The 22962-nt window shown below is 40.8% G+C and overlaps 1 protein-coding gene across 2 annotated transcripts in view; it reads right to left on the bottom strand.

The window, feature by feature from the left end:
* Positions 1–22508, bottom strand: part of nhsb (Nance-Horan syndrome b (congenital cataracts and dental anomalies)) — a 44157-nt gene extending 21649 nt beyond the window's left edge. For both annotated transcript variants that reach the window (XM_079665160.1, XM_079665161.1), the window contains exon 1: positions 21907–22508. In XM_079665160.1, coding sequence (XP_079521286.1) covers positions 21907–22186 — 280 coding nt within the window. In that variant the 5' untranslated portion in view covers positions 22187–22508. The remainder of the gene's footprint in view (positions 1–21906) is intronic.
* Positions 22509–22962: the final 454 nt, after the last annotated feature.

The raw sequence follows: 22962 nt of genomic DNA, 5'->3' as shown, positions 1-22962 counted from the left end.
ATTCTGGGCTCGTGTGTGTGTGTGTGTGTGTGTGTGTGTTTAGTTAATACTTCAGCCATGTTGGTGGAATCGCACGAGACAAGCCATCGCCCATATTATTTTTAACTGCGTGTCTCCATGGAAACCGGCACATATGCTGGGAGATGGCGATCTCCTGCTGTGCGTGTGTTGAGGAAGACTCCTACCGCTGGTCCTAGTGTGTGTGTGTGTCCGTGTGTGTGTGTCCGTCCGTGTGTGTGCGTGTGTGTGTGTGGGTGTGGTAGGAATGGAAAGGGATAGAAAAGGCTTCTGAGGCAACTTAGGAAACACCAACACCGTATCTGACGACAGGAGGCGGTCTTCTGCTAGTGAAACAACTGAAGCTATGCAGCATGTTCAGGCTTGTCTCTTATAGCACTTGAGCTGTGACTTTCATCTTACAAGTTTTTTCTTTCCCTAAAATATACCACCTTAACTGCAAAACCACCATTTTATAACTGTGGTTACACAATTATATAATTTGTAGAAATCACTAAATAATTCTCCCTCCAATTATGTTGTTAATGCGTGCCTGTTATCATCAATACTGACGCTTCAGTTCCTATAATAAATGGATCAATGAGGCTACAGTGAAACATACGTTGCTCTGTTGTTGAGCTATGGAGGAGGAGGTTTATGTTGGGTGAGGACACTTTTCTATAGCTTTAAAAAACCATCAAGCAGTTATCAACTGAGTGAACGAAGTCGTTTCTATGGAAACAACTTAAAGATTAAAGCTGTGAAGAGCGAGAGCCATGCCAGAGTGATTCCCATAATGCCTTGTGCCTGGGGATCTCAGGGAAAGAGAGAGAGAGAAAGAGAGACAGTGTTACACAGAGGCAGAAGAGGAAGTGTGTGTTTGTGTGTTTGTGTGTGTGTGTGTGTGTGTGCGTGTGTGTGTGTGTGTGTGTGTGTGTGTGTGTGTGTGTGTGTGTGTGTGTGTGTGTGTGTGTGTGTGTGTGTGTGTGTGTGTGTGTGTGTGTGTGTGTGTGTGTGTGTGTGTGTGTGTGTGTGTGTATGTGTGTGTGTGTGGGTGGGTGCGTTTGTCAGCTCTGGAGATGCCGTGCTGCAAATCCCCACTCTATTGTGACAACTCACATGACCAAAGACACTAAACTCAGCATCCACACACAAACATTTAGGATGTGCACGCAAACAGAAACTTTTTTTTGTCACTTAGGACTACATTACACTGACTTGCATATATTCCATAAAAGATTTATCACCACCTGCATACCTCAAGCCGTTGGCATATAATACACTTAAACCTTATCTTAAAGAATAAAGTCATTTACCCACCAGGGGTGTGATGAATATACAAGGGAATGCAAAATGCTTGGCTGTGAATGTCACATGTCTAAGGCTTTTCTTTTGCAAGAGTTAGAGATGTCCCGATCCGATCACGTGATCGGGGATCAGAGCCTATCACGTGATTTTCAAAAGATCGGATTCGGGAGAAAAAATCGGGGATCGGGATTTTTTTTTCTTTTTTTAAATACTTTTTTTTTCTTTTGTATTCAATGTTACAAAACAAAAATGACCATGTTCAAGTCTTAAAGTCATCCTGAGGCCTTAGTTTTGGTTTCAAATTACACAACATCATGTATGTGTTGCTTCTTTGGGGCTTGTTTTCATAGACCTGGTTGCTTATTTCTCTCAAATCTGGCAACAGAGTGGGCAGGGCGCAGTGTCTAATTGTAGCAGTAATCAACGAGTACTGATAAGCTTTATTTTGTTTTGATCCAATGCTGCACAACTGAACTGATGCAATGCTGCTGTGAAAAAAAGAAGCTATATCCATGTTGGATAGAATATCCAATTTAAATAAAAAAATAACCCTAAGGGAGAACTTGAATGCTTTTTTTCTTTTTTTTTCTCTTAATGCTTTGCATAAAGATCGGATCGGGAAAATTGGTATCGGCAAATTGTCAAAATCAAATGATCGGAATCGGATCGGGAGCAAAAAAAGGTTGATCGGGACATCCCTAGCAAGAGTGCCTCTGTTTAGGGTTAAAATATTTTTATTTTTATTTGCCTGGTTAAGCATATTGGTTAGATATTTACTTGGCAACATACATTTTTACTTGCATTGATACAAATGGTCTTTTTCAATGTTTTTATTAGTTGTTATCATTGCCTGGTACTGTGCATGTGCAATGTTCAACTGAAATTAGGAAGAAGTGATAAAGCACTTACTAGGTTTTAATCTGTCGATTTCAACACAGATTTGTTGTTAGCAATGTGGCCTTATAGAGGTGCAGCGACTGATCGCACACTTTTATTGGTTATTGTCAGATAATGATTGGCACCAAGTGAGTTGCTAGATGTAATGCACTATCCGATTTGGCATCTTACTTGACCCAGGCTGGGCAATCCTTATGTTTGAGCCCTACTGATTTGCACTGCCTTTGTCAGGGTAGAAATTATTAGTAATTGAGTTTGCAATTTGAAGTGTTGAGCCTCCATGCTGTTGTTTTTTTATAATATTCTATATAGGCACAACTTAACCTATTCTGCACAACCTGATTGGTGGAGAATTGTTTTTGCAGAGTGAAAGCTCAGGAGCATTGGTTGTTGAAACAATTCAATCAAAACCACACATTTGAACTGCATGGAAGCACTAGTGGAACATTCACAGAATCGCCAAAGTCATTAAGATTCCTCCTCTGGAGAGCATTAATGTCTGTAAAACATTTCATGGCAAAGCTTTCATTGTGGACGAAAGGGGTGAACTGACAAACCGTCGACATTGCCATCCCCATAAACATCTAAAAACAAATCTTAACCAGCATTTTGTCCCTAAACAGTTGGAGGGACAAACATTATGTGACCGTGTAAAATATTGTTGTCCCCTAAATGTGAGATACTCACGTGCACACACACACTCACACACCTCCATGAGCAATACTGTCTCTAATTGGATCCTTTGATTCACTCTCCATCTATTTTCTCCCTTCATCCAATCATCTATTTGCATCTTTTCTTCTTCTGGATTTAGTGTATGTGCCGCCTCCCCATGTCTTCCTCTCTCCCCTCTCTCTCTCTCTCTCTTCCCTCCCCCTCCCCCTGGGTGATGCCAGTGCTGTTGTCAGGCTGGAGCTGAGAGCAGCCAATCGCAGGGCTGTGTGCTGCGGAGCTCTGGGGTGATGTTAGGCAGTTTCATGCTCATACGATGAGCTTTGCCAAATGTAGGTCATGCTTCTCCTATCTCCCTCTCTCTCTCTCTTTCTCTCTCACTTCTGCAGACATACACACACATATTGTAAACCTCTTCACCCCTTCACACACAGAAATACACAGAAAACAGATAAGAAAATGTGTTTAATTCACATAGTTACATACACACACACAGAGCCGCAGCAACACAAAGATGTACTCATATAAGCACACATGAACACACATACACATCATTTGTCACTCTATACACTCGGCCTCAAATAGGGCGGGGTTACCGAAAAAAACAGTTTGGTATCAACTGGTAGATGTGCTCCCTGCAGGAGGGACTCAGCCAAAATTTGCTCTAATGATACAAAATTAACAACAGAGTAAAATCACAGTACCAAACAAAAAAGGCCCCCCCATTCCTGTCTTCTCCTGAACTCTTGTTGAACTGCGTATGTCTGCGCTGCAGTATAGCACAAGCAGGATTATGATGTTTCCAGCAGCTATAGGAGCCAGCAGATTATATGTAGACGGTAAAATAGAGACTTGAACTGAGCAGTCTGACTGGATTTGAAAAAAATAATAGAATGAATGTAGGTTATTTTAGAGAAATGTAACTATTTTGATGTACTGGGAAATGGATGATACATGATAAGTCTCCCCAGCACGACCCCACCCACCTTAACATGTTTTGTTTCTCTTACAAACAAAATTGTAACTTTTTGTTACTATTTAAAACAATTACACCATTTTTTTCTCATGTCATTATAACCCCCTTACGTTTCCATAGATATTACTGATCTTCTCAACTGAATCTTTCTACAACAAACTAAACACCTTAAAGTATGGCCAGATACTGTTGTGTACTTACGACCAGGGGCGGATTCAAGCCCCTTAGCTCCAGTTATGTGACATCCTTAAGAATCTGCATCCAATTATATTTTATTGTATACAACTGAAATGTTTTGACAACTTTTTGAAAAGTTTAAAACAACCCAAAAGTGTAACTATAAAACATCCTGGTGGCATAGTGTGAGTCATGTTAAAAAACATCTTTTTTCTGTTCTTCACATCCTGCCTTTTTGATGTGTTCAATGTCAATACATCCTACACAGACCTCACAAAGAGTGAAATTAAATAATGTTATGCTGAAAAATGTATCAACAAGTATATATTATTTTATAGCACACCCTTTATTTTGTCTTGTGTTAAATCTTATGAAAGTAGCTTGTAACTACAGTAGCTATCAAGTTTCCTGGTTTTGATTGTCATACATATGAGCAACAGTTACAGTCTAGCAGTTGTTGGCCATGCAATTCTTAGTTCTCTCTCCAAGAATGCTTCTCTAAATAAAGTTTTTAAATAAATCACACATTAGAGCTGAAGATAAAATAAAGTGATAAAATATAATATGTATAAAATAAATGAATGTACATCTGTGTTGGACAGGTGTTATACAAAAAAAGGGATAAGTATCCATTTATAAAAAGTATACATTTTAAGTACAATTCAATTTCTTCTGAAGTAAATTACATGAACTTGGTTGCTTTCTACCACTGGGTATGGAAAAACATTAAAACATTGCTGATTGTGTCACACCTCAAATGATTTGTGCCCGTAGTATTCTCGTTTTTCGTACAAGATCTAGTTGTGTGTTGACATTTAGCCGTCCTTCATGGCTTACAGGGGAACCTTTCCTCTTAAATTGCTCTGTTGTAGGATGTGAATTAGCATTACCCCATGAGCTGCTGACACACACACACACACACACACACACACACACACACACACACACACACACACACACACACACACACACACACACACACACACACACACACACACACACACACACACACACACACACACAAAGCTCCTCCTCAGAGAGAGAGAGAGAATCATTTCTACTTCCCTGGGTTGCCACTGCTAGGTTGACCTATTTTTGTCCAGACCTCCCTCTCTCTCTCTCTCTCTCTCTCTCTCTCTCTCTCTCTCTCTCTCTATCTCTCTCTCTCTTACTGTCTCCCTCTCTCTTTCACTCGCTACAGCCCCATAATTCACCCTGCTTAATAATTCACTACAGCTTTATAAGCCTCTACTCTACTAAATGACAAGCTCAGGAAAACAACAACAGTTTTTACAGATTCATTTTTCAAAGCCACATACATAGCATAATGTATACTTCAAATATAGGACATGTAGGTAGGATATATGCAGTGTAGTATACAAATGGAAAGGTTCAAGGATGTAAGTATCTGTAAGAACTATAAGCCGGGGGGTAACTTACATTCACCATCCATCACTTTTTGTAAGGTAACGGAGTGAGATACGAACGTTAAAGAAACAGACATGGTGGTGGTGTTATTGTAAAACTGCAGATTATTTGCTAGTCTATGCACAGACTCGCTCTGCCTGATGTGATTGGATGGCCCGATTGAGCATGCACCAATAAGCGCACCAGGAGGAAGAGAGCAGGCACAGAGAGTGCTGATGCTGGGCACACCCTGTAGCCCTGTGTGTGTGTGTGTGTGTGTGTGTGTGTGTGTGTGTGTGTGTGTGTGTGTGTGTGTGTGTGTGTGTGTGTGTGTGTGTGTGTGCGTGCGTGCGTGTGTGCGTGCGTGCGTGCGTGCGTGCGTGCGTGCGTGCGTGCGTGCGTGCGTGCGTGCGTGCGTGCGTGCGTGCGTGCGTGTGTGTGTGTGGTTGGTTGGGTTTCAGTACCTATACAATTATTGTGTATGCAGAGTTAGGTTTTTTAAATATATTATGTGCAAAATTCCAGCCTCTTTTATTCCACATATACCCTGCCCCCTTTTTAAATCTCCTCCCAGGAGCTGATATAGAACAAAGACAACAACCATAATATATGCTGTTCCCATATTGTCATTGCATTATAAATAACACTAATACCGCTGCAGTTGTTTGGATAAGCCTGTGTCACTTTGTAAATCTGATACATTTGATGCTGTTATTTCTGAATGTTCTACTGGGTCTATTACCCATATTTGCTTTATTGCTGGAAGTTAGATGAGAAGATTGATACTGCTTTCACATTTTTTCATATGAAGCTGGAGCAAGCAGCAAGTTAACTGAGCTCCATCCAAAGGGTAACAAAACCCCCCCGCCATCAATCTGAAAACAATTCAGTTCAATTTAAAGACTCAAAAAGGCAAACCAATGTTTTTTGTGAACCATTAAATCCTACAGTATATATAACAACTCACCTCTGACTGGCGGAGAACTCACTGCTCCATAGTTTCTCTTTTGTTAACTAGACTTATAACTTCTCACTGTACATTTTACATTTATAGTTCATTTAATATGTCATCCTTGCACACTAAATGTAAAAAAATATTCCACTTATATATTGTGTGAGCTGTAATTTATCCCGTCAATAGTGTTTTATGTCAGATAGTTTACATATTATTTATCACGGTCAACTTTTATATTCTAACTCTTTTAGTTCTGTTTTATCTTCTATTTGAATATGTTAGTTTATAAATGTTTATTTTCTAACCAGTAATATGTGTGTATCACCAGTCATAAGGGTTTTTAGCTCCATGCTAAAGCTGCAAACTCAATTAGTGATAATGTTGATCCAGTATTGTTAGATGGATTTTTTGAAAAGGGCTAGCTGTCCCCCTATTTTCCAGTTTGCTAAGCTAAACAGCTACTAACTTCATATTTATGCCACAGAGACATGGTACTCATCTTCTCCAAATACAAGTAGATAAGTCTTACTCCCAAAAATAGTGGAACTATTCTGAAAACTGTGTATTAAATTAAAGCCAGCCTCATTGCTTCACTTCAATACTTCACTTTCCACAATGACTCCTAATGAGAGGAGTGGGGTGTGTGTGATTCTGTAGTCTGATCGATGTGACAGTAAAAGTGAGTCTCCTCCAAGAACCCTGGCATTATTGCCCTTCTCTTACAAACTACCCCCTCTCTCCCTCACACGCACGCACACACACACACACACACGCGCGCGCACGCACGCACGCACGCACGCACGCACGTACGTACGCACGCACGCACGCACGCACGCACGCACGCACGCACACACACACACACACACACACACACACACACACACACACACACACACTACTGAACGGTTACAGTTTCCTTCTCTTCTATCTTCTTCATACTTTTATCTCTTTTTGCTTTCACTACAGCTTCTTCTTCTTCTTCTTCTTCTTCTTCTTTATTTCTTTGCACTTAACAACGACTGAATCCTGGAGGCCAACCGAATGACAGCTTTCAACTGTCAATCAATGATTATAGCTCAGGTTTTTATCAGGCAAAGAGTTTTCGATCACGTGATCACAGATCAGTACCTGTGGGGAGATGTCACCTCTGTCTAAGTTCTAAGCTCACACAATGACGCATGCTGATGATGTAGGAGAGAACCCAAGATGACAAACCCAGTCTTTCACTCCACACGTTGTGTCTTTGCAGTGCAGTAGGCGGCTAGCTCCTTAGATGTGTGGTAACATTTTTGAGGAGGTGCATATTAGCAATGGTGTAGTCTACAGGTTATTAGCAACGCCTTAACACCTTAACACACAACTATAAATCTGCCTTTAGTGGAAGAAATAGATTTCTAACTCTAACCCTATAATGTATTCATTTGTCCTTAAAATGTGTTGCTGTAACTGTTCTCCAAGCAAGCTGTGATCCTATGATATATGTTTATCCATCCGTCAGTCATACTTACAGAGATATATTCACAGGAATAGCAGATGTATTTCATGAAATAGTTGCTTACCCAAATATCTAACAATCTTTATCAGCACATTTAGCTCGATAGTAACTCAATGGTCCAGAGAAACAGAAAATAAGAAATCACATGAAACAGTGGATAATAAAACGTTAGTGCACATCATGTGTGAAAAACATATTTATGTATGTAGATCGAATGTGCCATCAACATTTCTTTCAAACCAAATGTTAATGAAATAAAGTTAGAAAAAGGTTGTGTCTTTTCTTGAAAATTACAACGCAACCCCTCTGAGTTCTGATAAAAAGACAAAAGAGCAGTTTGAGTCGGGGAAGAGGTGGCAGAGGAAGGCCTCGTTGATAATCAGCTCCACAACCTACTGAACGATTGTGACAGGTTTTAAGGAATTGGAGATACAAACACAGACTAAATACCATACTAGGAGACTTAGCATCTAGAGACTTTAATCATTTTTACCTCTCAAGAGTTCAAGTAGATTTGGTGGAGAAACATTTGAGATTTCATTGTTTCTGAAGATTCAGTGAACTTGACTGATTTAAAACCATTTATAGGTCTACTATAGGTGGAGTAACCTAACACTGTAAACAACAGTTAGTTAAACTGATAGTTCATACTTGTTTTCAATCTCAACATCAGCATTGTTTTAACTTCAAGAAACACTCGTAGACATTTTGCAGTGCCAAATATTGCATAGGCCTCAATAGTTTGTAACATGGAAACAATACTGTAGGAACTCTGCATCCTCCAAGACCTGATGTATAACAAACATATTTGCTTTCAAAGCGTAATTACTGTTTTAAAAAACATCCAAGTATAAAATGTTGTGCTATGACTGAAAAGTTAAGAATAAGGAAAAATGTCCAACCTCCCACGGTAGGCTTTATCGGAACTCTATTAACGAGCTCTAAACTCAATCCTGCTCTCAATCCTGCTTCTCCTACAAAAGGACACACTATAACGAGATCAGTGTCAGCCCTATCCAATCTATCTGTTTACTGTGGACTAAAGCAAGGTATTTACTGTCTAAATCTGTTCAAAGGCTTTGAAACCACGGCCCTGCTTATACATGACCACGGTGTGCTTTGAGAACATATACTGAGTGTACTCTCAACATGTGGAGTCTGTAAGTGAAGTGCTGGACTCCTCTTACTTAACTGCATAAAGGAGGAACTCCTATGAAAACACAAAGGGTAGAAAGTTATTACTTATTACTTTTTACTAAAGTAAGTTTCCACCACAGGGTAAGAACACTTGTTTTTTAAGCCAGAAGTATTTTGTATGGTTAGGGTTAAGTACACAAAGACAGTGGTTGATTATTAAAATTGTGCACAACGAATGCATTTCAGTGTAATGTGCAATTATGCTGTAAGTACGTGACATGTTTTAAAAAAGTGAACTCAGTATTGAGGACGGCTTGAACTAAATAATATATCTCTGATACCGAGCTGCGGACCTTTTGCATAATGTTAATTTTAATAATCCTAAAGTTTAAAAATCCTTCCCTGATTAATGAACTTCTCTTTATCTGCCTCTAAGATGGGTAAAGACTTACTGTAATAAATCAGTGAGGATTAATGGCTGTTACCTGGATTCACCCCATGAAATGAGAAAGTTATCCTGACAGCATAATGTATATACTCAACTGCAATATTCTATAAATGATGAGTGTTCGCGCTGCAGTCATACATATTAATCAGAAATTAGAGGCAAAGTCTGGGGTATAAAAATGAATTTAAACACTGCAATAAAACAGCATTTAGTCATTGTGACAAAAAAACAGTGACATCGGTATGGTGAAGCAGGCATCTTCACGCCCAGAACATCTTCTGAGTTACACTTGGATTAAAGCGATGGGGTTATCTAGCAGGCTTGGTCTCATTAGAAACAACCTGTTTTTAGGCAGAGGCTCTGACTGTACTATAATGAGCAGTTGAAGAGAGGAGGAAATGTATAATGCATTATCTCCCCTTTTATCCCAGGGATGAGAGGAGAGCCAGTTTCTGTGGGACATCCAAGTGTTGGTCATGGATTTCTGCATCTCTGTGTTTTTGTAAGAGTATGCGAGTCGGGTGTTTTTTTGTGTATGTGCGTGCACAGCAGTGTATTTGTATCTTTTGTACAGCTGTGTGCAGAGAAGAACGCATCTGACATCCTATATGTGAGAGACCTCACCTTGTGAGACACCATAGGAAAAGAGAAAACTAACCCTACCTTTTAGTCTTAGTTTTTTGATTCATTCAATGTTTATTTTCCCTCAGAATTGTGCACAGTGCGGGCAATGAAATGCCATAGCCACATTAATATGCTTAAGCCGTTTACCAAATCTGATAATGAGCGATGCGCTTGTGTGATCAGTGCTATCAGGGCTGTGACCATGCTGCAACGATAAACATCAGATGGTGTAAATGCACTGCACAAAGGTTCAGCTGGGGCCGTATCATCCTCAGGATCAGTGCTTCTGATCCACTGCAGAACCATATGGCTCCGCTTCACTTTAACACGCATGGATTAAAGGTCTGGTTTGCCCGGACACAGGCACTTAGTTTAAATCTGTCATTCATTGTATGTGAAGCTCTTCATTTTCATATTTTTTAATATGGCAAACAGGCTCTTTATTACAACGCGAATGTTTCTGGTCTTACAAATTGTGTAGGAAAGGTGCTACTCAAATACATTTGCCTTGGGTTTTAAAGCCCATTTAGTTACATAACACCCTTACCCGAAAACAACCGTACATAAATAACAAACCATATGCCAAGTTGCTGTGATTAATTTTAGATTATGCTGGAGGTGACGCAGAGGAGCGCCGAGTGTTGAAGAAGTCCTCAGCTGTGAGATATGAACTGATTAAACACTGATACAAGGGGAAATAATAGGGATTGTGACTTTAATATGTTAGGCTATTAATCTGCTATCACATGTCATCTGTAGGGACTTGGCCTCAGTGGAGTAATCTGCTGGGTAACACACGCACGCACACACGCACGCACGCACGCACGCACGCACGCACGCATGCACACACACACACACACACACACACACACACACACACACACACACACAATAATGTGGGGGAGTCCTCAGTAAGTCACACAATTGGTTAATTGTAATTTCCTGCTACTGTAATTATTCGACTGTGTGGTGATAATTACGAGCCCATAGAATGGGAGCAGAATCTGTCAGGAATCAGGATACTGTAATTATTTTACAGGTGTTGAGAGTACCAGTGCTGTATCATATCGCGTCAACACCCTTTTTTCACCTCCTTACCAAAGACGTAAGCTTCCTGTAGTATATACTGCAACACTGTCTAGCATAAGATTTTATTTTTATCAGTAGCTCTTACACACTTTGCTCTATTTTTGTTTTATATCGTTGTCTTTTCGCCTTTGTTACTGGATTACATACTGCAAATAAAACATTCACACTCATCCACATCGGAAAAGGAATCGATGGTAGTGGTGTTCCAGACCTTGGGATGATTTTTACATTCCTCCTAATACAAATAAAGTACAACCTCAAAGAGCTGCTAACAAGTATGTGGGCTCTTCGTCTTGTTATTGCACAGCTCAACAATTTCTTACAGTTTATCATGCCCTCCCATCCTCTCCTCTCCCCTCTTCTCCTCTCCCCTCCTCTCCTCTCCCCTCCTCTCCTCTCTTCTCCTCTGTAACAGCTGTGGTTGCCTGCAGCGTTGAGCTAACGCATCTCTGGCCTGTCAACCTGAGGTACATTAGCGCACTCATCAAACCGGACACAGCACAACTCGCATGCAAAGCCTACACATACTCGCACTATAACGCTCACAGTGTCACTCCTCACTGAGTGGCTCTTTGTCGGGCTCAGGAATAGAAATCCTGATATCAAAGGTTCCTAAAAAAAGGGAGTGCCTTTTGTGGAGGAAATGACGGTTATAATTGTGAGGACTGCCTGGGTGTGTGTGTTCATATATGCATGTGTTTGTGTGTGATGCAGAAGAAAATGGTTGGCTTTGGTAGGTTTCCTGATACATTGATAGTGACAGATATATGGCTAATTAGTGCGGCCTTGGCTTGGCTGTCCTCACCTCTCACCAGCCCGCTGTGAAATTGGATTAATTTACCTCGCCTTAATACACTGTATCAGCCGTGGAATTCAACCAATCGCAACTTTCTTTAACGAGCACAGATTTGTTGCTAATTTGGAAAGAAGCGTGTTAAAGATTATGTTTAATCTACAATGCATGTTCACACACATAAGTGTTGCTAAAACGGCACTGCAGCATCTCTACACACAGACGTGCCAGCTCGGTATGGTGAGCATGTTGACTTTGTGCTAGTAGTCCAATTAGGTTGGCTTTTCTTTAAGGTTCTTACGAAGACAATCTGTTTCTAAGGAACTGCTTAAGAGCAGCTCAGGCCCTTAAAACAAGCGGTAGACACCCTCTCCTAAGCTTGTATTCTAACTCCATCTGTTTCAATCTTACTGAACGCTGAGTTTAGTTTGCTAAGTCCATTTAGAAGCTCTTCCGTTGAAAATCATCTCAACCATCCATGCCTCGCCCCCAAATCCCCAGTTGATACTCATAATCTCTGCTGTCCATATTCTGAATCCTGCTCAAGCACATGGTCACAGCACTATTGATATAATTGGCTTCCCATCCTATTTTTGTCATCTGCTAATACCAAGCGGCAACCACTGACAGCCCTGGTCAGTCCTGCTATAGGGTAGTTTTATCTAGGCCTGCAGAGCCATGTCTCCCAATCTGCAGGGTCAAGTATATGTGAATTTAACTAATCTGGTAGAAATAGACAGAGATAATCAGGCTTAAGTTCAAGGAGTGGTTAAAGATGTCTTTAAAATTCTCCTCATCAAATCTTTGTAATATTAGAGCGTCTTATGTTCTTTTGTGCTCCCTCATCATTCACTCCCTTTTCCCACACACCGTTGTTTTCTTCAGTCTCTCTTTTTATCTCCGCCCGTTTTAACATGACTGCTCTTTGCCAACAGCACCCCTGCGAAGTACAAAAATGTCCATCTGTGAGAGCGTCTGCGTGGGACTCTCTTGTGATGCTGAGAGGAAACCACTGAGTGAGCGAGAAATATAGAGAAGGAAGTGTGAGTATCTGTCTACTGCAACCAAAATACTGTTAAAAAAAACTCATCAAACGTGATGCCCTTTTTAGAAGAAGTTATCATCTCCCTGCTGCATTTTGGGATTAAACTCAACCTGCAACAAACTGTTACTGTGTTAAACAGCTGTATGCTTTAGTCACATCAAAATAAAGCATTTACTTTGGTTTCAATTTAGAAACTCTGGAAAATGAAGTATTTGTATTGTCCATTGCAATAGGATAGTAATTCCTATGTATTTAGAGTTTTACATTTAACATTTCTTTTAGGTATATTATATTATCGATAGAGGCATATCAAACTAGATATCTTATTCAAATGTGGAAATCACAAAGCCCAGTTTTGAAAGCTCCATTACCAGTGATGTCATTTTCAAATTTCTCTTATTTGTCTTGACACACTTTGTCATCATATCTACATTGCTGATCACCAAACGTTTATGAAAGCACCTAAACAGCACTACAATATCATTGCTCATTTCCACTGAGACGTGCTGCAAACAACCAGTGCGGAAAAAAGTTACGCATGCACTACCATACATACACACACACACACACACACACACACACACACACACCCACACACACACACACACACACACACACACACACACACACACACACACACACACACACACGCACACACACACACACACCCACACTGACCCAGAGAGATTGCTGAGTATGTGCATTTGTTTGGTCCAGGGCCATCTGTCAAAGGTTTTTGGGGGAGATGGTGGCGATGATGGGGTCTCCAGACACAGATGACAGCAGTTCAGGACAGTTCAGTTTAGCATGTCACAGGAGGCTGACACACAAATGTGCACACACACTCACACACACACAGACACACACAGACACACACACACACACACACACACACACACACACACACACACACACACACACACACACACACACACACACACACACACATCAAGTGGCATTTATGCATGGTAGGACATATTGGATACACACACACACACACACACACACACACACACACACACACAAAGGAGCAATATGCTGAGCAGTGCTTCTACCATGAAATTGAATTGTATAGCAACAGGGTTTTCACTGCCTATTTGATGTATGTATGTCAGTGGTATATATGGCTTATTTGTAATCAGCATTAACTCATTTTAGAATAATACCTTGTTTAATCAATGGAGTGTTATTTTTAGCCCTGATAGTCCCTTTACCAAAGTAAATGATCTTTTTTTAACCCCAACACTGAAGTTTGTTTTCGACCTTTACTTAATCAATCATTTCACAACTTTAACCCCGTGGCATTTTGCATTAGTAAAACAATGATAAAGTATTTTTAGTTTAGAAACTTTGACATTCAAAGTATCAGTAATTAGTCAGAATGAAGAATAACAGGAATTATGATTAAAGATGAATAGATATGAATAATTCCTATTTTGCTTCTACTTGAAGAAGAGAGCCAAAGAACCAGTTAGGGGTCGATTTTTTTTGGCACATCTGCTCAGCTATAGCAAAACATAAAAAACATTTAAAAAAGCCAGAGGCCAGCATGCACCGACAAAGACTCGCCTCCAGAAAGTGAGAATGCCAGCCGGCCGGCGCCGAGAGCTGTGATGTGCAGACCAAGAGGTTCTGCATGCATGTTTTATTGCAGACTGCAACAGCAACAGCGACAGGGGCACTTAAAGCAGAATTTCAAATGATAACATGAGAGACAGAAAGAAAAGGCTTGCAGAGTTCACCGGGTGCTTCTATGTGTATTTCTTATGTGCAAGTGTATTTATGTTTGTGTGACACCTGATACTGTGGAAAAGCAGCTTTGTCTGTGATGGTGTGTGTTTGTGTGTGTTTTACTGTTTGCAGTGTTACAGTGGAATCACCAAAATGAGTGTAGATGCATTTGGGCCATGAGAACAGAAAATGTGTAGTAACATATTTTACTCTCCCTGATGAAGAGACTCTGATGAGCTCAATTAAATAAACAGTGTGTCTACGTCAAGCAGAGCTGCTAAATGTTACAGACTAAGTGTGTTACAGTATCAGTTTGCATACCATCACATCTATGTCTCCTAACCTCCCCACCTGTAATGCCTACATGTTTATGCAGTGATATTTGGCCATTTATGTGTATCTGATTCACAACAAAAATATTTATAAAACAGGGGAATGAAAGACAGATTCAAGAAGAGGTTGCCTCAACTCTATTCTTCTTGATCAAAATATAATAATAATCCAAAAATATATAACTTAAATCACAGCACTGCTGCATTCACCCTCTTTACTGACCAACTATTCTCACTCTGTGGTGGAAATGTAAATGTTGGAATTTCAACTAAAATGTTCTCCTTTAACATAACATGATCAAAACTATTGCAATTATTTATTCACCTTCATTCTCACCAGAGGATGAACCCTTTCCTCTGTATACTTCCATGAATCCATTAAACATTAGATGAAGTAGCCTGTTCATTTTAGCTAAAGCTGCTCACCCAGTGCAAACACACATCAGTGATTCTTTGTTAGAACTGATTGGCTGACGGCCCACATGAATGAATGCTCTCTTGTAGATATATAAGGGTTCTAATTGTGAAAGCTTCAATTTGCCCATCACATGACCCTGCAGTTTTGAAGATGGCGACTATGTCTAAATTGCAACATAGAGAAAGGATGTTCCTGAGGGCTTGTACAACATTTTCCTTAAACCTCACATTCAGGTGAAAATATACACACATAATATCTGAAAATCTAATGAGCATATTGTCCTTGATGTTGCACAGAATGTTTTTAAGCATTATGTTTTAGGCCCACTATTGGTAAGACAAAAGTGTTGCATTACAAATATTTCATTCCTTCTTACACCATGGCTGTGTGGCTGTGTCTGTGGTATGGATGTATTTAGGACCTTGATTTTGTGACAGCCCGTATTGTAAAAAATGGTAAACATAATCTGTTAAACAGCTGCTTTTTAGCATTCTAACTTAGCATTAAGCTCAAGGCACGGCAGCCTCACAGAGTTGCTAGCACGGCTGTTGTTTTGTTCTAATATTATGTTTAAAGTGAACATGGTGTTGCACTTTAATATTCTTAAATATTCTGAAATCTTTCTTGATATTTTCTATACCATTTCAGAATTTAATTTTTTACTTTATTTGAACATCAGAGGCTTTAATCTACCAGGGGCTTCCTTTATTTTCACTGTATTTCCCCCTTTTCTCTCTTATCAAATGTGCTCCTTTCCTCTCTCCTCCTCTCCTCTCCTCTCCTTTTCTCTCCTCTCCTTTTCTCTCCTCTCTGGCTTGTAAGTGTCTGGGTGGAAATCAAAGTGCATTAAACATTAAATATGCTGTCAAGAGGCAGAAGTCTCTCCATGTTGATGATGATGGGGAAAGTAGGCCAGTGAGGGAAGAGGTATGGATGGAGTGGAGGAGGAGGATAATGGACAGAGATATGCAAAGATGGAGGGAAAGACAGATGGAGACAGACTACACGTGAGAAAGACACAAACACCCATAAATCATCACACATATTGGATTTAGAAAACATCTGAAATGATGTGTGTGTTTCCGTGTGTGTCTGTAGTCAGGTGTGAGACAGAGTGTATCTTAACCTGCTTTGCGTGGTTGAAATCAGATCCCTGAACCACACACAGAAACACTCACTGAACACATTAAGCCTGTTGGCCAGTTGCAGAATATAACGTTGGCAAATATGTCTTTACTGTTTTTACTGTGGCAGTTTTTGTGTTTTGTGTGTGTTTGCGTGAGACAGAAGCAAAACAAATTTACTTCCAGACCACTGAGGCTCACACACTTTGCTGTTAGCGAACTCTCCCCATTCTTCTCTCTTCTCATTTCATCCATAACAAACTGTCTCAACAATATGATGCACGCTACATATCTGATGCTTGTTGTACTACAAGAAAGAGATGAAGAGAGGGAGATGGATAGACTCAGCTGAAAGGTTAAAGCAGGCCTCTCTCTCTCTCTCTCTCTCTCTCTCTCTCTCTCTCTCTGTTACTACGCAGACTAGCGAGTTAGAGCAGTCCCCCGCTGCCACAGGCCATACTCTCTCCAATTCAAATTCAAAGTCAAATTTGCTTAATGGCACACCAGAAAGAAACCAGTATTGCCAGAGCAGTACTTCATATATGCCACAGACCAATATGTTCACATGAAATCCCTTACACCTTAATAGCCATAAATCACTAGCCCATACTAAAACTAATGGGTGCATGGTAAAGCTTCTGTTGTTCTGACTTAACAGCCTGACTGAGAGCAGTCACACTTTATTCAAAGTTGTATGAACCAAAACATTGAGCCTTGTAGTCTGATCGGATTTAAGAAAAAGTATGCTTAAATGTACCTTTATTATCTTTTGTGTTGTGTTTGTTGGGCATTTTGTCTCTGGTTCATTGACACCACAAACGGTATAAGGACAGTAATGTCAGAAAGAGCTAAAAGAGGATAAAAAGCTGCTTACAGCTGGCTGATTATTCTCTGTGGGTTCGTGCAAGCTGTGAGCGACCCCCATTGCATCACATAGTTATATGATTCACTGTTAATGTAAAGCATATTGATTGGCCGAGCTTTAAAGTGTGACATTTTGCTACATGTTGAGTCTTCCACTCAGGCTACAGAAACGTGCTTCCTCTGTCACCCAACCATGCCTCTAAGCAGGGCCGGTTTTTGGTCGCCTAGGGCGCCAGATCTGGGGGGGGCGCTGCGCTGGTAGCTCTGGGAGGGAAAAAACATTTTTGACCGTTGGTGCTCATCTTAATTTTCAGCCTTGATGTAACAACATTCATAATTAAGTAAATGTAACACCTTTTTCACCCCGGTTACACGTTTCATTTGCCCTGTACGATGGGCGCTGTAAGGGATGAAAGTGGGGGATGTTGGCTTAGCAGGCGCCCGCAGCTCACAGCCAAAGTGCGAGTGAGCATGGGAGCGAGCGAGGTAGAGAGGGAGAGAGAGAGAGAGGGTGCACCGTTACCGGCGGCGGCGCTGTTGTTATTAGCATCTGGTGCTAGCTGCTCTAAGAAGAAGATATTTCTACAACAAGGGTGAAGGCTGAGAGGCTCAGAGAGGCAAAGGACTCTCAGTGTTTAGATAGTTAACTTTAGTCTAAGTTATCTCAGTGGGTCTCAAACGTTTTGATCACAATTTATGTAAACAAATATTTCCAAGGCACTCCTTTATAATTATTGGGATAAACAGGTTTTAAATCATTTCAATGTATACTATAGGACAGTAAACCAAAAACATTGTTTAAAACTGGAGAGATAAAAAATATGCATGAATGTTAACTAGGTAAAATAAGATATGAATGAACAACAAAAATAAAATAGGCCTAAGTTACATTTATTTGTTATTGGCTATGGTAGGTTATTGGTTATGTTCACATATTATTTGATTAATAAAATGCAAACCGATATTTTTCATATGGGTGTTTAAAGTTGTACCTCCTAGATCTAGTCTTTAGTAATTGTGTGCTCAAAGTGCACCAGATTGAAATCTCGCCTAGGGCATCAAATTGGAACCGGCCCTGCCTCCAAGTTTGGGACTAATGTAAGCAAATGTTTTTGTCATTGTGGGCGTGGTTGTAGCCAGAGAGCAGGGCTCATTCCAGGGCACAAAAGATTGAAAAGTGGCCTTTTAATAAATCAGATCTCATATTTCTTAGACTGTTGTTCATATAGAGATCTACTGAGGTCTTTTCTGTGTCAGGAATTGCAACAGAAGCGGTTGGTCAATACTTTTCGTTTTTTCGTTTTTATGTATGCTCGTGGTGTGACCACATTATTAAACTGTAAACTTATTTATCCTATAACTTATATATGTGGCTCACACCACAAACAAACTCACATGTAATGAGAGAAACGTCCCTTTTTAATAACAACATATAAACTCTGCTCTTATTTATTTAGATGTGTCTTTCTGAAACATTAGGAATACATTAGCAGGTTATTGGGTGGTTTTCCAAAAACTCTACATCAAAGTATTTCAGCATTTGCTTTAAGCATGCAGAGAAGCATCAATAACCCTGGTAGTTAAACAACATAACAGCAAAATAAGGTAAAACTGAAAACATTCAGGCAATTAGTCAAAAACAATGATAACACAATCATCAGCTGCAGCACTGCAGAAAATAATCAGGCACAATCCAGATATCCATACATTTGATTTTATTAAATTTTTGGATATTGGATCACACTGCACGGTTTAACCCTCAATATTGAGTATAAGTGTTTTGACTAATTAGCTGAATACAGCATTTGTGTCATTCAACACAGACAATGCAAGTGAAATAAATTAGCAGAGAGCATGGAAAATTAATCACACCAAACAAGCTGAAAGTTTTAACACAGTTGACTATTTTACTACCGCGAGTGCCAACAGACTACTTGAACAGTTTGAACAAGTTTTGATAATTGTCCAAAACAGCACATTGTTTTTAAATAAATATGACGGACACAGACCATTTCAACACCATCTGAACAACGCCTACTGCCACGATAACGATCAATCTAAGTTAGCACCAAATTGACTGCCTTGAATCTTGATACACTCTACGAAGAAGAGAGGAAACTCTGTTGTGTCGCTGACATTAAATAGCAGTCTGTGTGCACACACACAGATATTAATCTCCTCAGGGTTAGTGCTGCCATTTAAGAGGATGAGGGAAGATAATAGCCCTTTTGAAAGCTGAATACAAATAGCACAACTTTGGTGGGCATCCAAGTATGATCATTGGTCTACAGAGAACTCAAACTCTTCCTGCAAGTAGAATCCCACACATTGTCTCAGTCATGTTTCATGTGTTGAATGAAAAATCTTATGACCAAAATAGAGATGAAGGATGATAGAAGATCCCATATGATGACTTGCCAAAGGGTTGTGCAGGTAACTTGACTGACAAATGTGTAATTCTCAAACACATCACATACAAATAATGGTAGCATATAAAGTATATAAAGGCACGTATAGACTGTTTTCAAAGGATAGGCACCCATAATCGCACAGTGGTAAACCATTTCCTTTGCTTTATATGAATCTTTAGACGCATGAAAGGGTAACACGACAGTATTTTACCAGAGAAAAGCAAAGATGACAAAAACATTATAAAATCTTAATTTGATGCATCAGAATTGGGCTGTATCTAATTTCTTATGGGACCACATTTGTGTCACAAGCTCTCGAGTCAGTAATGCTTTAATGGTTAGGAAGCACTGGTCCAGGATAAAGTACTGACTGTTATTGACAGCATGAGCTGCACATTGGCATTTTTGGATTTGCAATTCACAAAACCATTGGTAAAGCATGTGCTGAGTGTTACTTATCGTGTAGGCCCTGACTGGCTGCAGGGATAATGAAGCACAGTCCACTCAACAAATCAATATTTCAAGGTTTTCTTAGCACAACAGGTGTAACAAGTAACATGTAATGTAATGTAACAGACAGGCAGGTTCCTGAGTTTTGCATTGCTGGCAGATTTAGGGAATTGTGAGATGTGTTTGTGTGGAGACATTCGGGAGTGTACTTTACATGGACTTCAGCGTATAATTCCAAATGTCTGTCCCTTTCCGCTTGACAATAATCTTTCTAGCATCATTTAATTCCAAAATATAATGTATAGACCTCAACATCAGAGAATAATTCATCCAGTTCATTAACAAACACACTTTAACAGTAACAGTACGGATATTTTATGTAATAATAACACATCCTCACTGATATATGCTGTGTGTGTGTCTGTTTGGTTGGGGGTTGGGGGGTAAATCTAAAGAGCCTACAGCTTTAGGCCTCAAAATGCTTTTTCGTTGTCCCAGATAACACACAGCAGTGATGAATCCCAATGCACAGAATTGGACTCAAACCACAAAAAAAGGGTCGTCTAAATCGTCTAAAATCAAGTGCCTTAAACTGAAGGGACTGCAGAGGACATAAATAATATGGAGCTGCCGTACAGAACGCGCTGTTGTTGAATTGCACAGTCTCTGATTGATGCCAATGCTTTATTCTATGTGATCCGTCCACAGCCAACACCTGAACATCCACCCATGATCAGTTCATGTTTACCCTGCAACATGGACATCTGGATTCATTATTGATGCTGTGTTGGTGCCGCTGCATGTGGATATGGTGGGTTTGGCGCACGGGGAGTCGCCTCTGAAAACCCCATCACACACAAATCTGAAAATCTTTTTAACACACACTCGACTCTGAACTGCTTGTATTCACATCTTGAATGAAAGATGTGTAATTTTTGTTTGGCCCCAAAAAAACAACGCCTGAACATGCTTCAGGTGTGCGCTACCCGCAGAAACGAGACTGCGCTGAGCCAATGCAGCGGCAACACACGCCCCTCCGCTCCGCGCTGCCTGCCTGTGAACACACACACACACACACACACACACACACACACACACACACACACACACACACACACACACACACACACACACACACACACACACACACACACCGAGCCCCCCCCCCCCCACCCTCCCCCGCCTCTTTCAACGTCGACGGACACACACATCCGAGTCTGGGCCGCCAAATGAATGAGCAGACAACACATCCTGTGCTGTGAATATTAATCTCGATTATACTGGATGGTCAAATGTGCAAACGTAACCGTGTGACACGTTTCAATGAGGGGAGAGGGGGGGGGGGGGGGGGGGGGGAGAGGGGGGAACGGGGCCGCGTCTACGGGCGTGCGTGCAGCTGGGTAAAATGTTTTTTTAGGTGGGCGCCCTTCGAAGCCTGAAGGCACACATGTAGAATATGAATGAATACAATCACACATCGCTAAGGTGTATATCATGAGCTGTGTTTTTTTCTTGAGAGGGGACACATAGGCCTACACTTGTGGTGGTCTACTTACGCACTGCCTCCTTTTTAGGGTCCAGGGCACTGGCAGTCTGCTGTATCTGGCCTATTTTGTTCTGGAGGACCCAGACCCGCTGATTGGTACTAGTGATGTCGTTTTCCAGCTCCTGAAATAAGGAGCAGGCGTGCCGGGCCAGGTCGGACAGCTGTCGCAAGGTCCGGGACAGAACCACGTTACTGATGGCACACAGGTCCTCCAAAGGCAGACCTTCATCGTTGGGGATCTGGTTCCTGCACAGAAGCTGCGGCTCCACAATCCTTTTGGCGAATGGCATTTTGCACGCCAAAAATAATATGAGTTGTAAGCCAAATGTAAATCCCCACTGCCTAGAAGAAAAAAGGAAAAGGGGGGAACAGACAACATCCAAATATATAAATCCACGAGAAACCCTATGAGGTTCGGGCCGAACGCGCGTTATCCCCGGGCGTCAATCCAAAGTTCCCTGATTCTCCTTGAGATCCTCCATCCTGCTGCTTGTTTCTGGGGATCTCTCACACTCCCGCTCACACACGCACACACATGCACACACATGCAGGACACAGCTAAGCCCAGGTCAGTGGTGTGAGGATGCGTGTTGAGTCTGCGATCATGGGTTGCCTCCGTGCAGCGTCAATACAGCGAGAACGACAAGGAAACATCGTCCAAAACTTTCAAAATAAAACCTTTGCCCAGTGAAATAATAGACATTGATGGACTGGCAGGCCTGCGGAATTGATAGAAAATACAGAAAACATAGGCATTGATCACATATAAAACAACAACATAGGGAACATCTTGAAAAGGCACACATTTAAATACACAACATGAGTTATATATTTAGTTTGCACGTCTTAAGCTTTTATTTTGTAGTTCTTCCCTTGCTTTTCCGGTGTTATTGTGGTTACTTTTCAGGGAATTGATGCAGCCTGTCTCTGTGGCCTGTGCAGTTTACAGGCTGAGAGGATGAGAGGGAAGGCTGAGGGAAAACGTGGAGATGTGGACACATGTGGACAGGGAGCGGTCAGGACAATACCTACAGCTACACGTTTCTCCTCATGTCAGAACACACTG

The sequence above is a fragment of the Notothenia rossii genome (genome assembly GCF_949606895.1).
Source record: "Notothenia rossii genome assembly, chromosome: 2".
NCBI lineage: Eukaryota > Metazoa > Chordata > Actinopteri > Perciformes > Nototheniidae > Notothenia > Notothenia rossii.
This window is presented reverse-complemented; position numbering and strand designations above follow the sequence as displayed.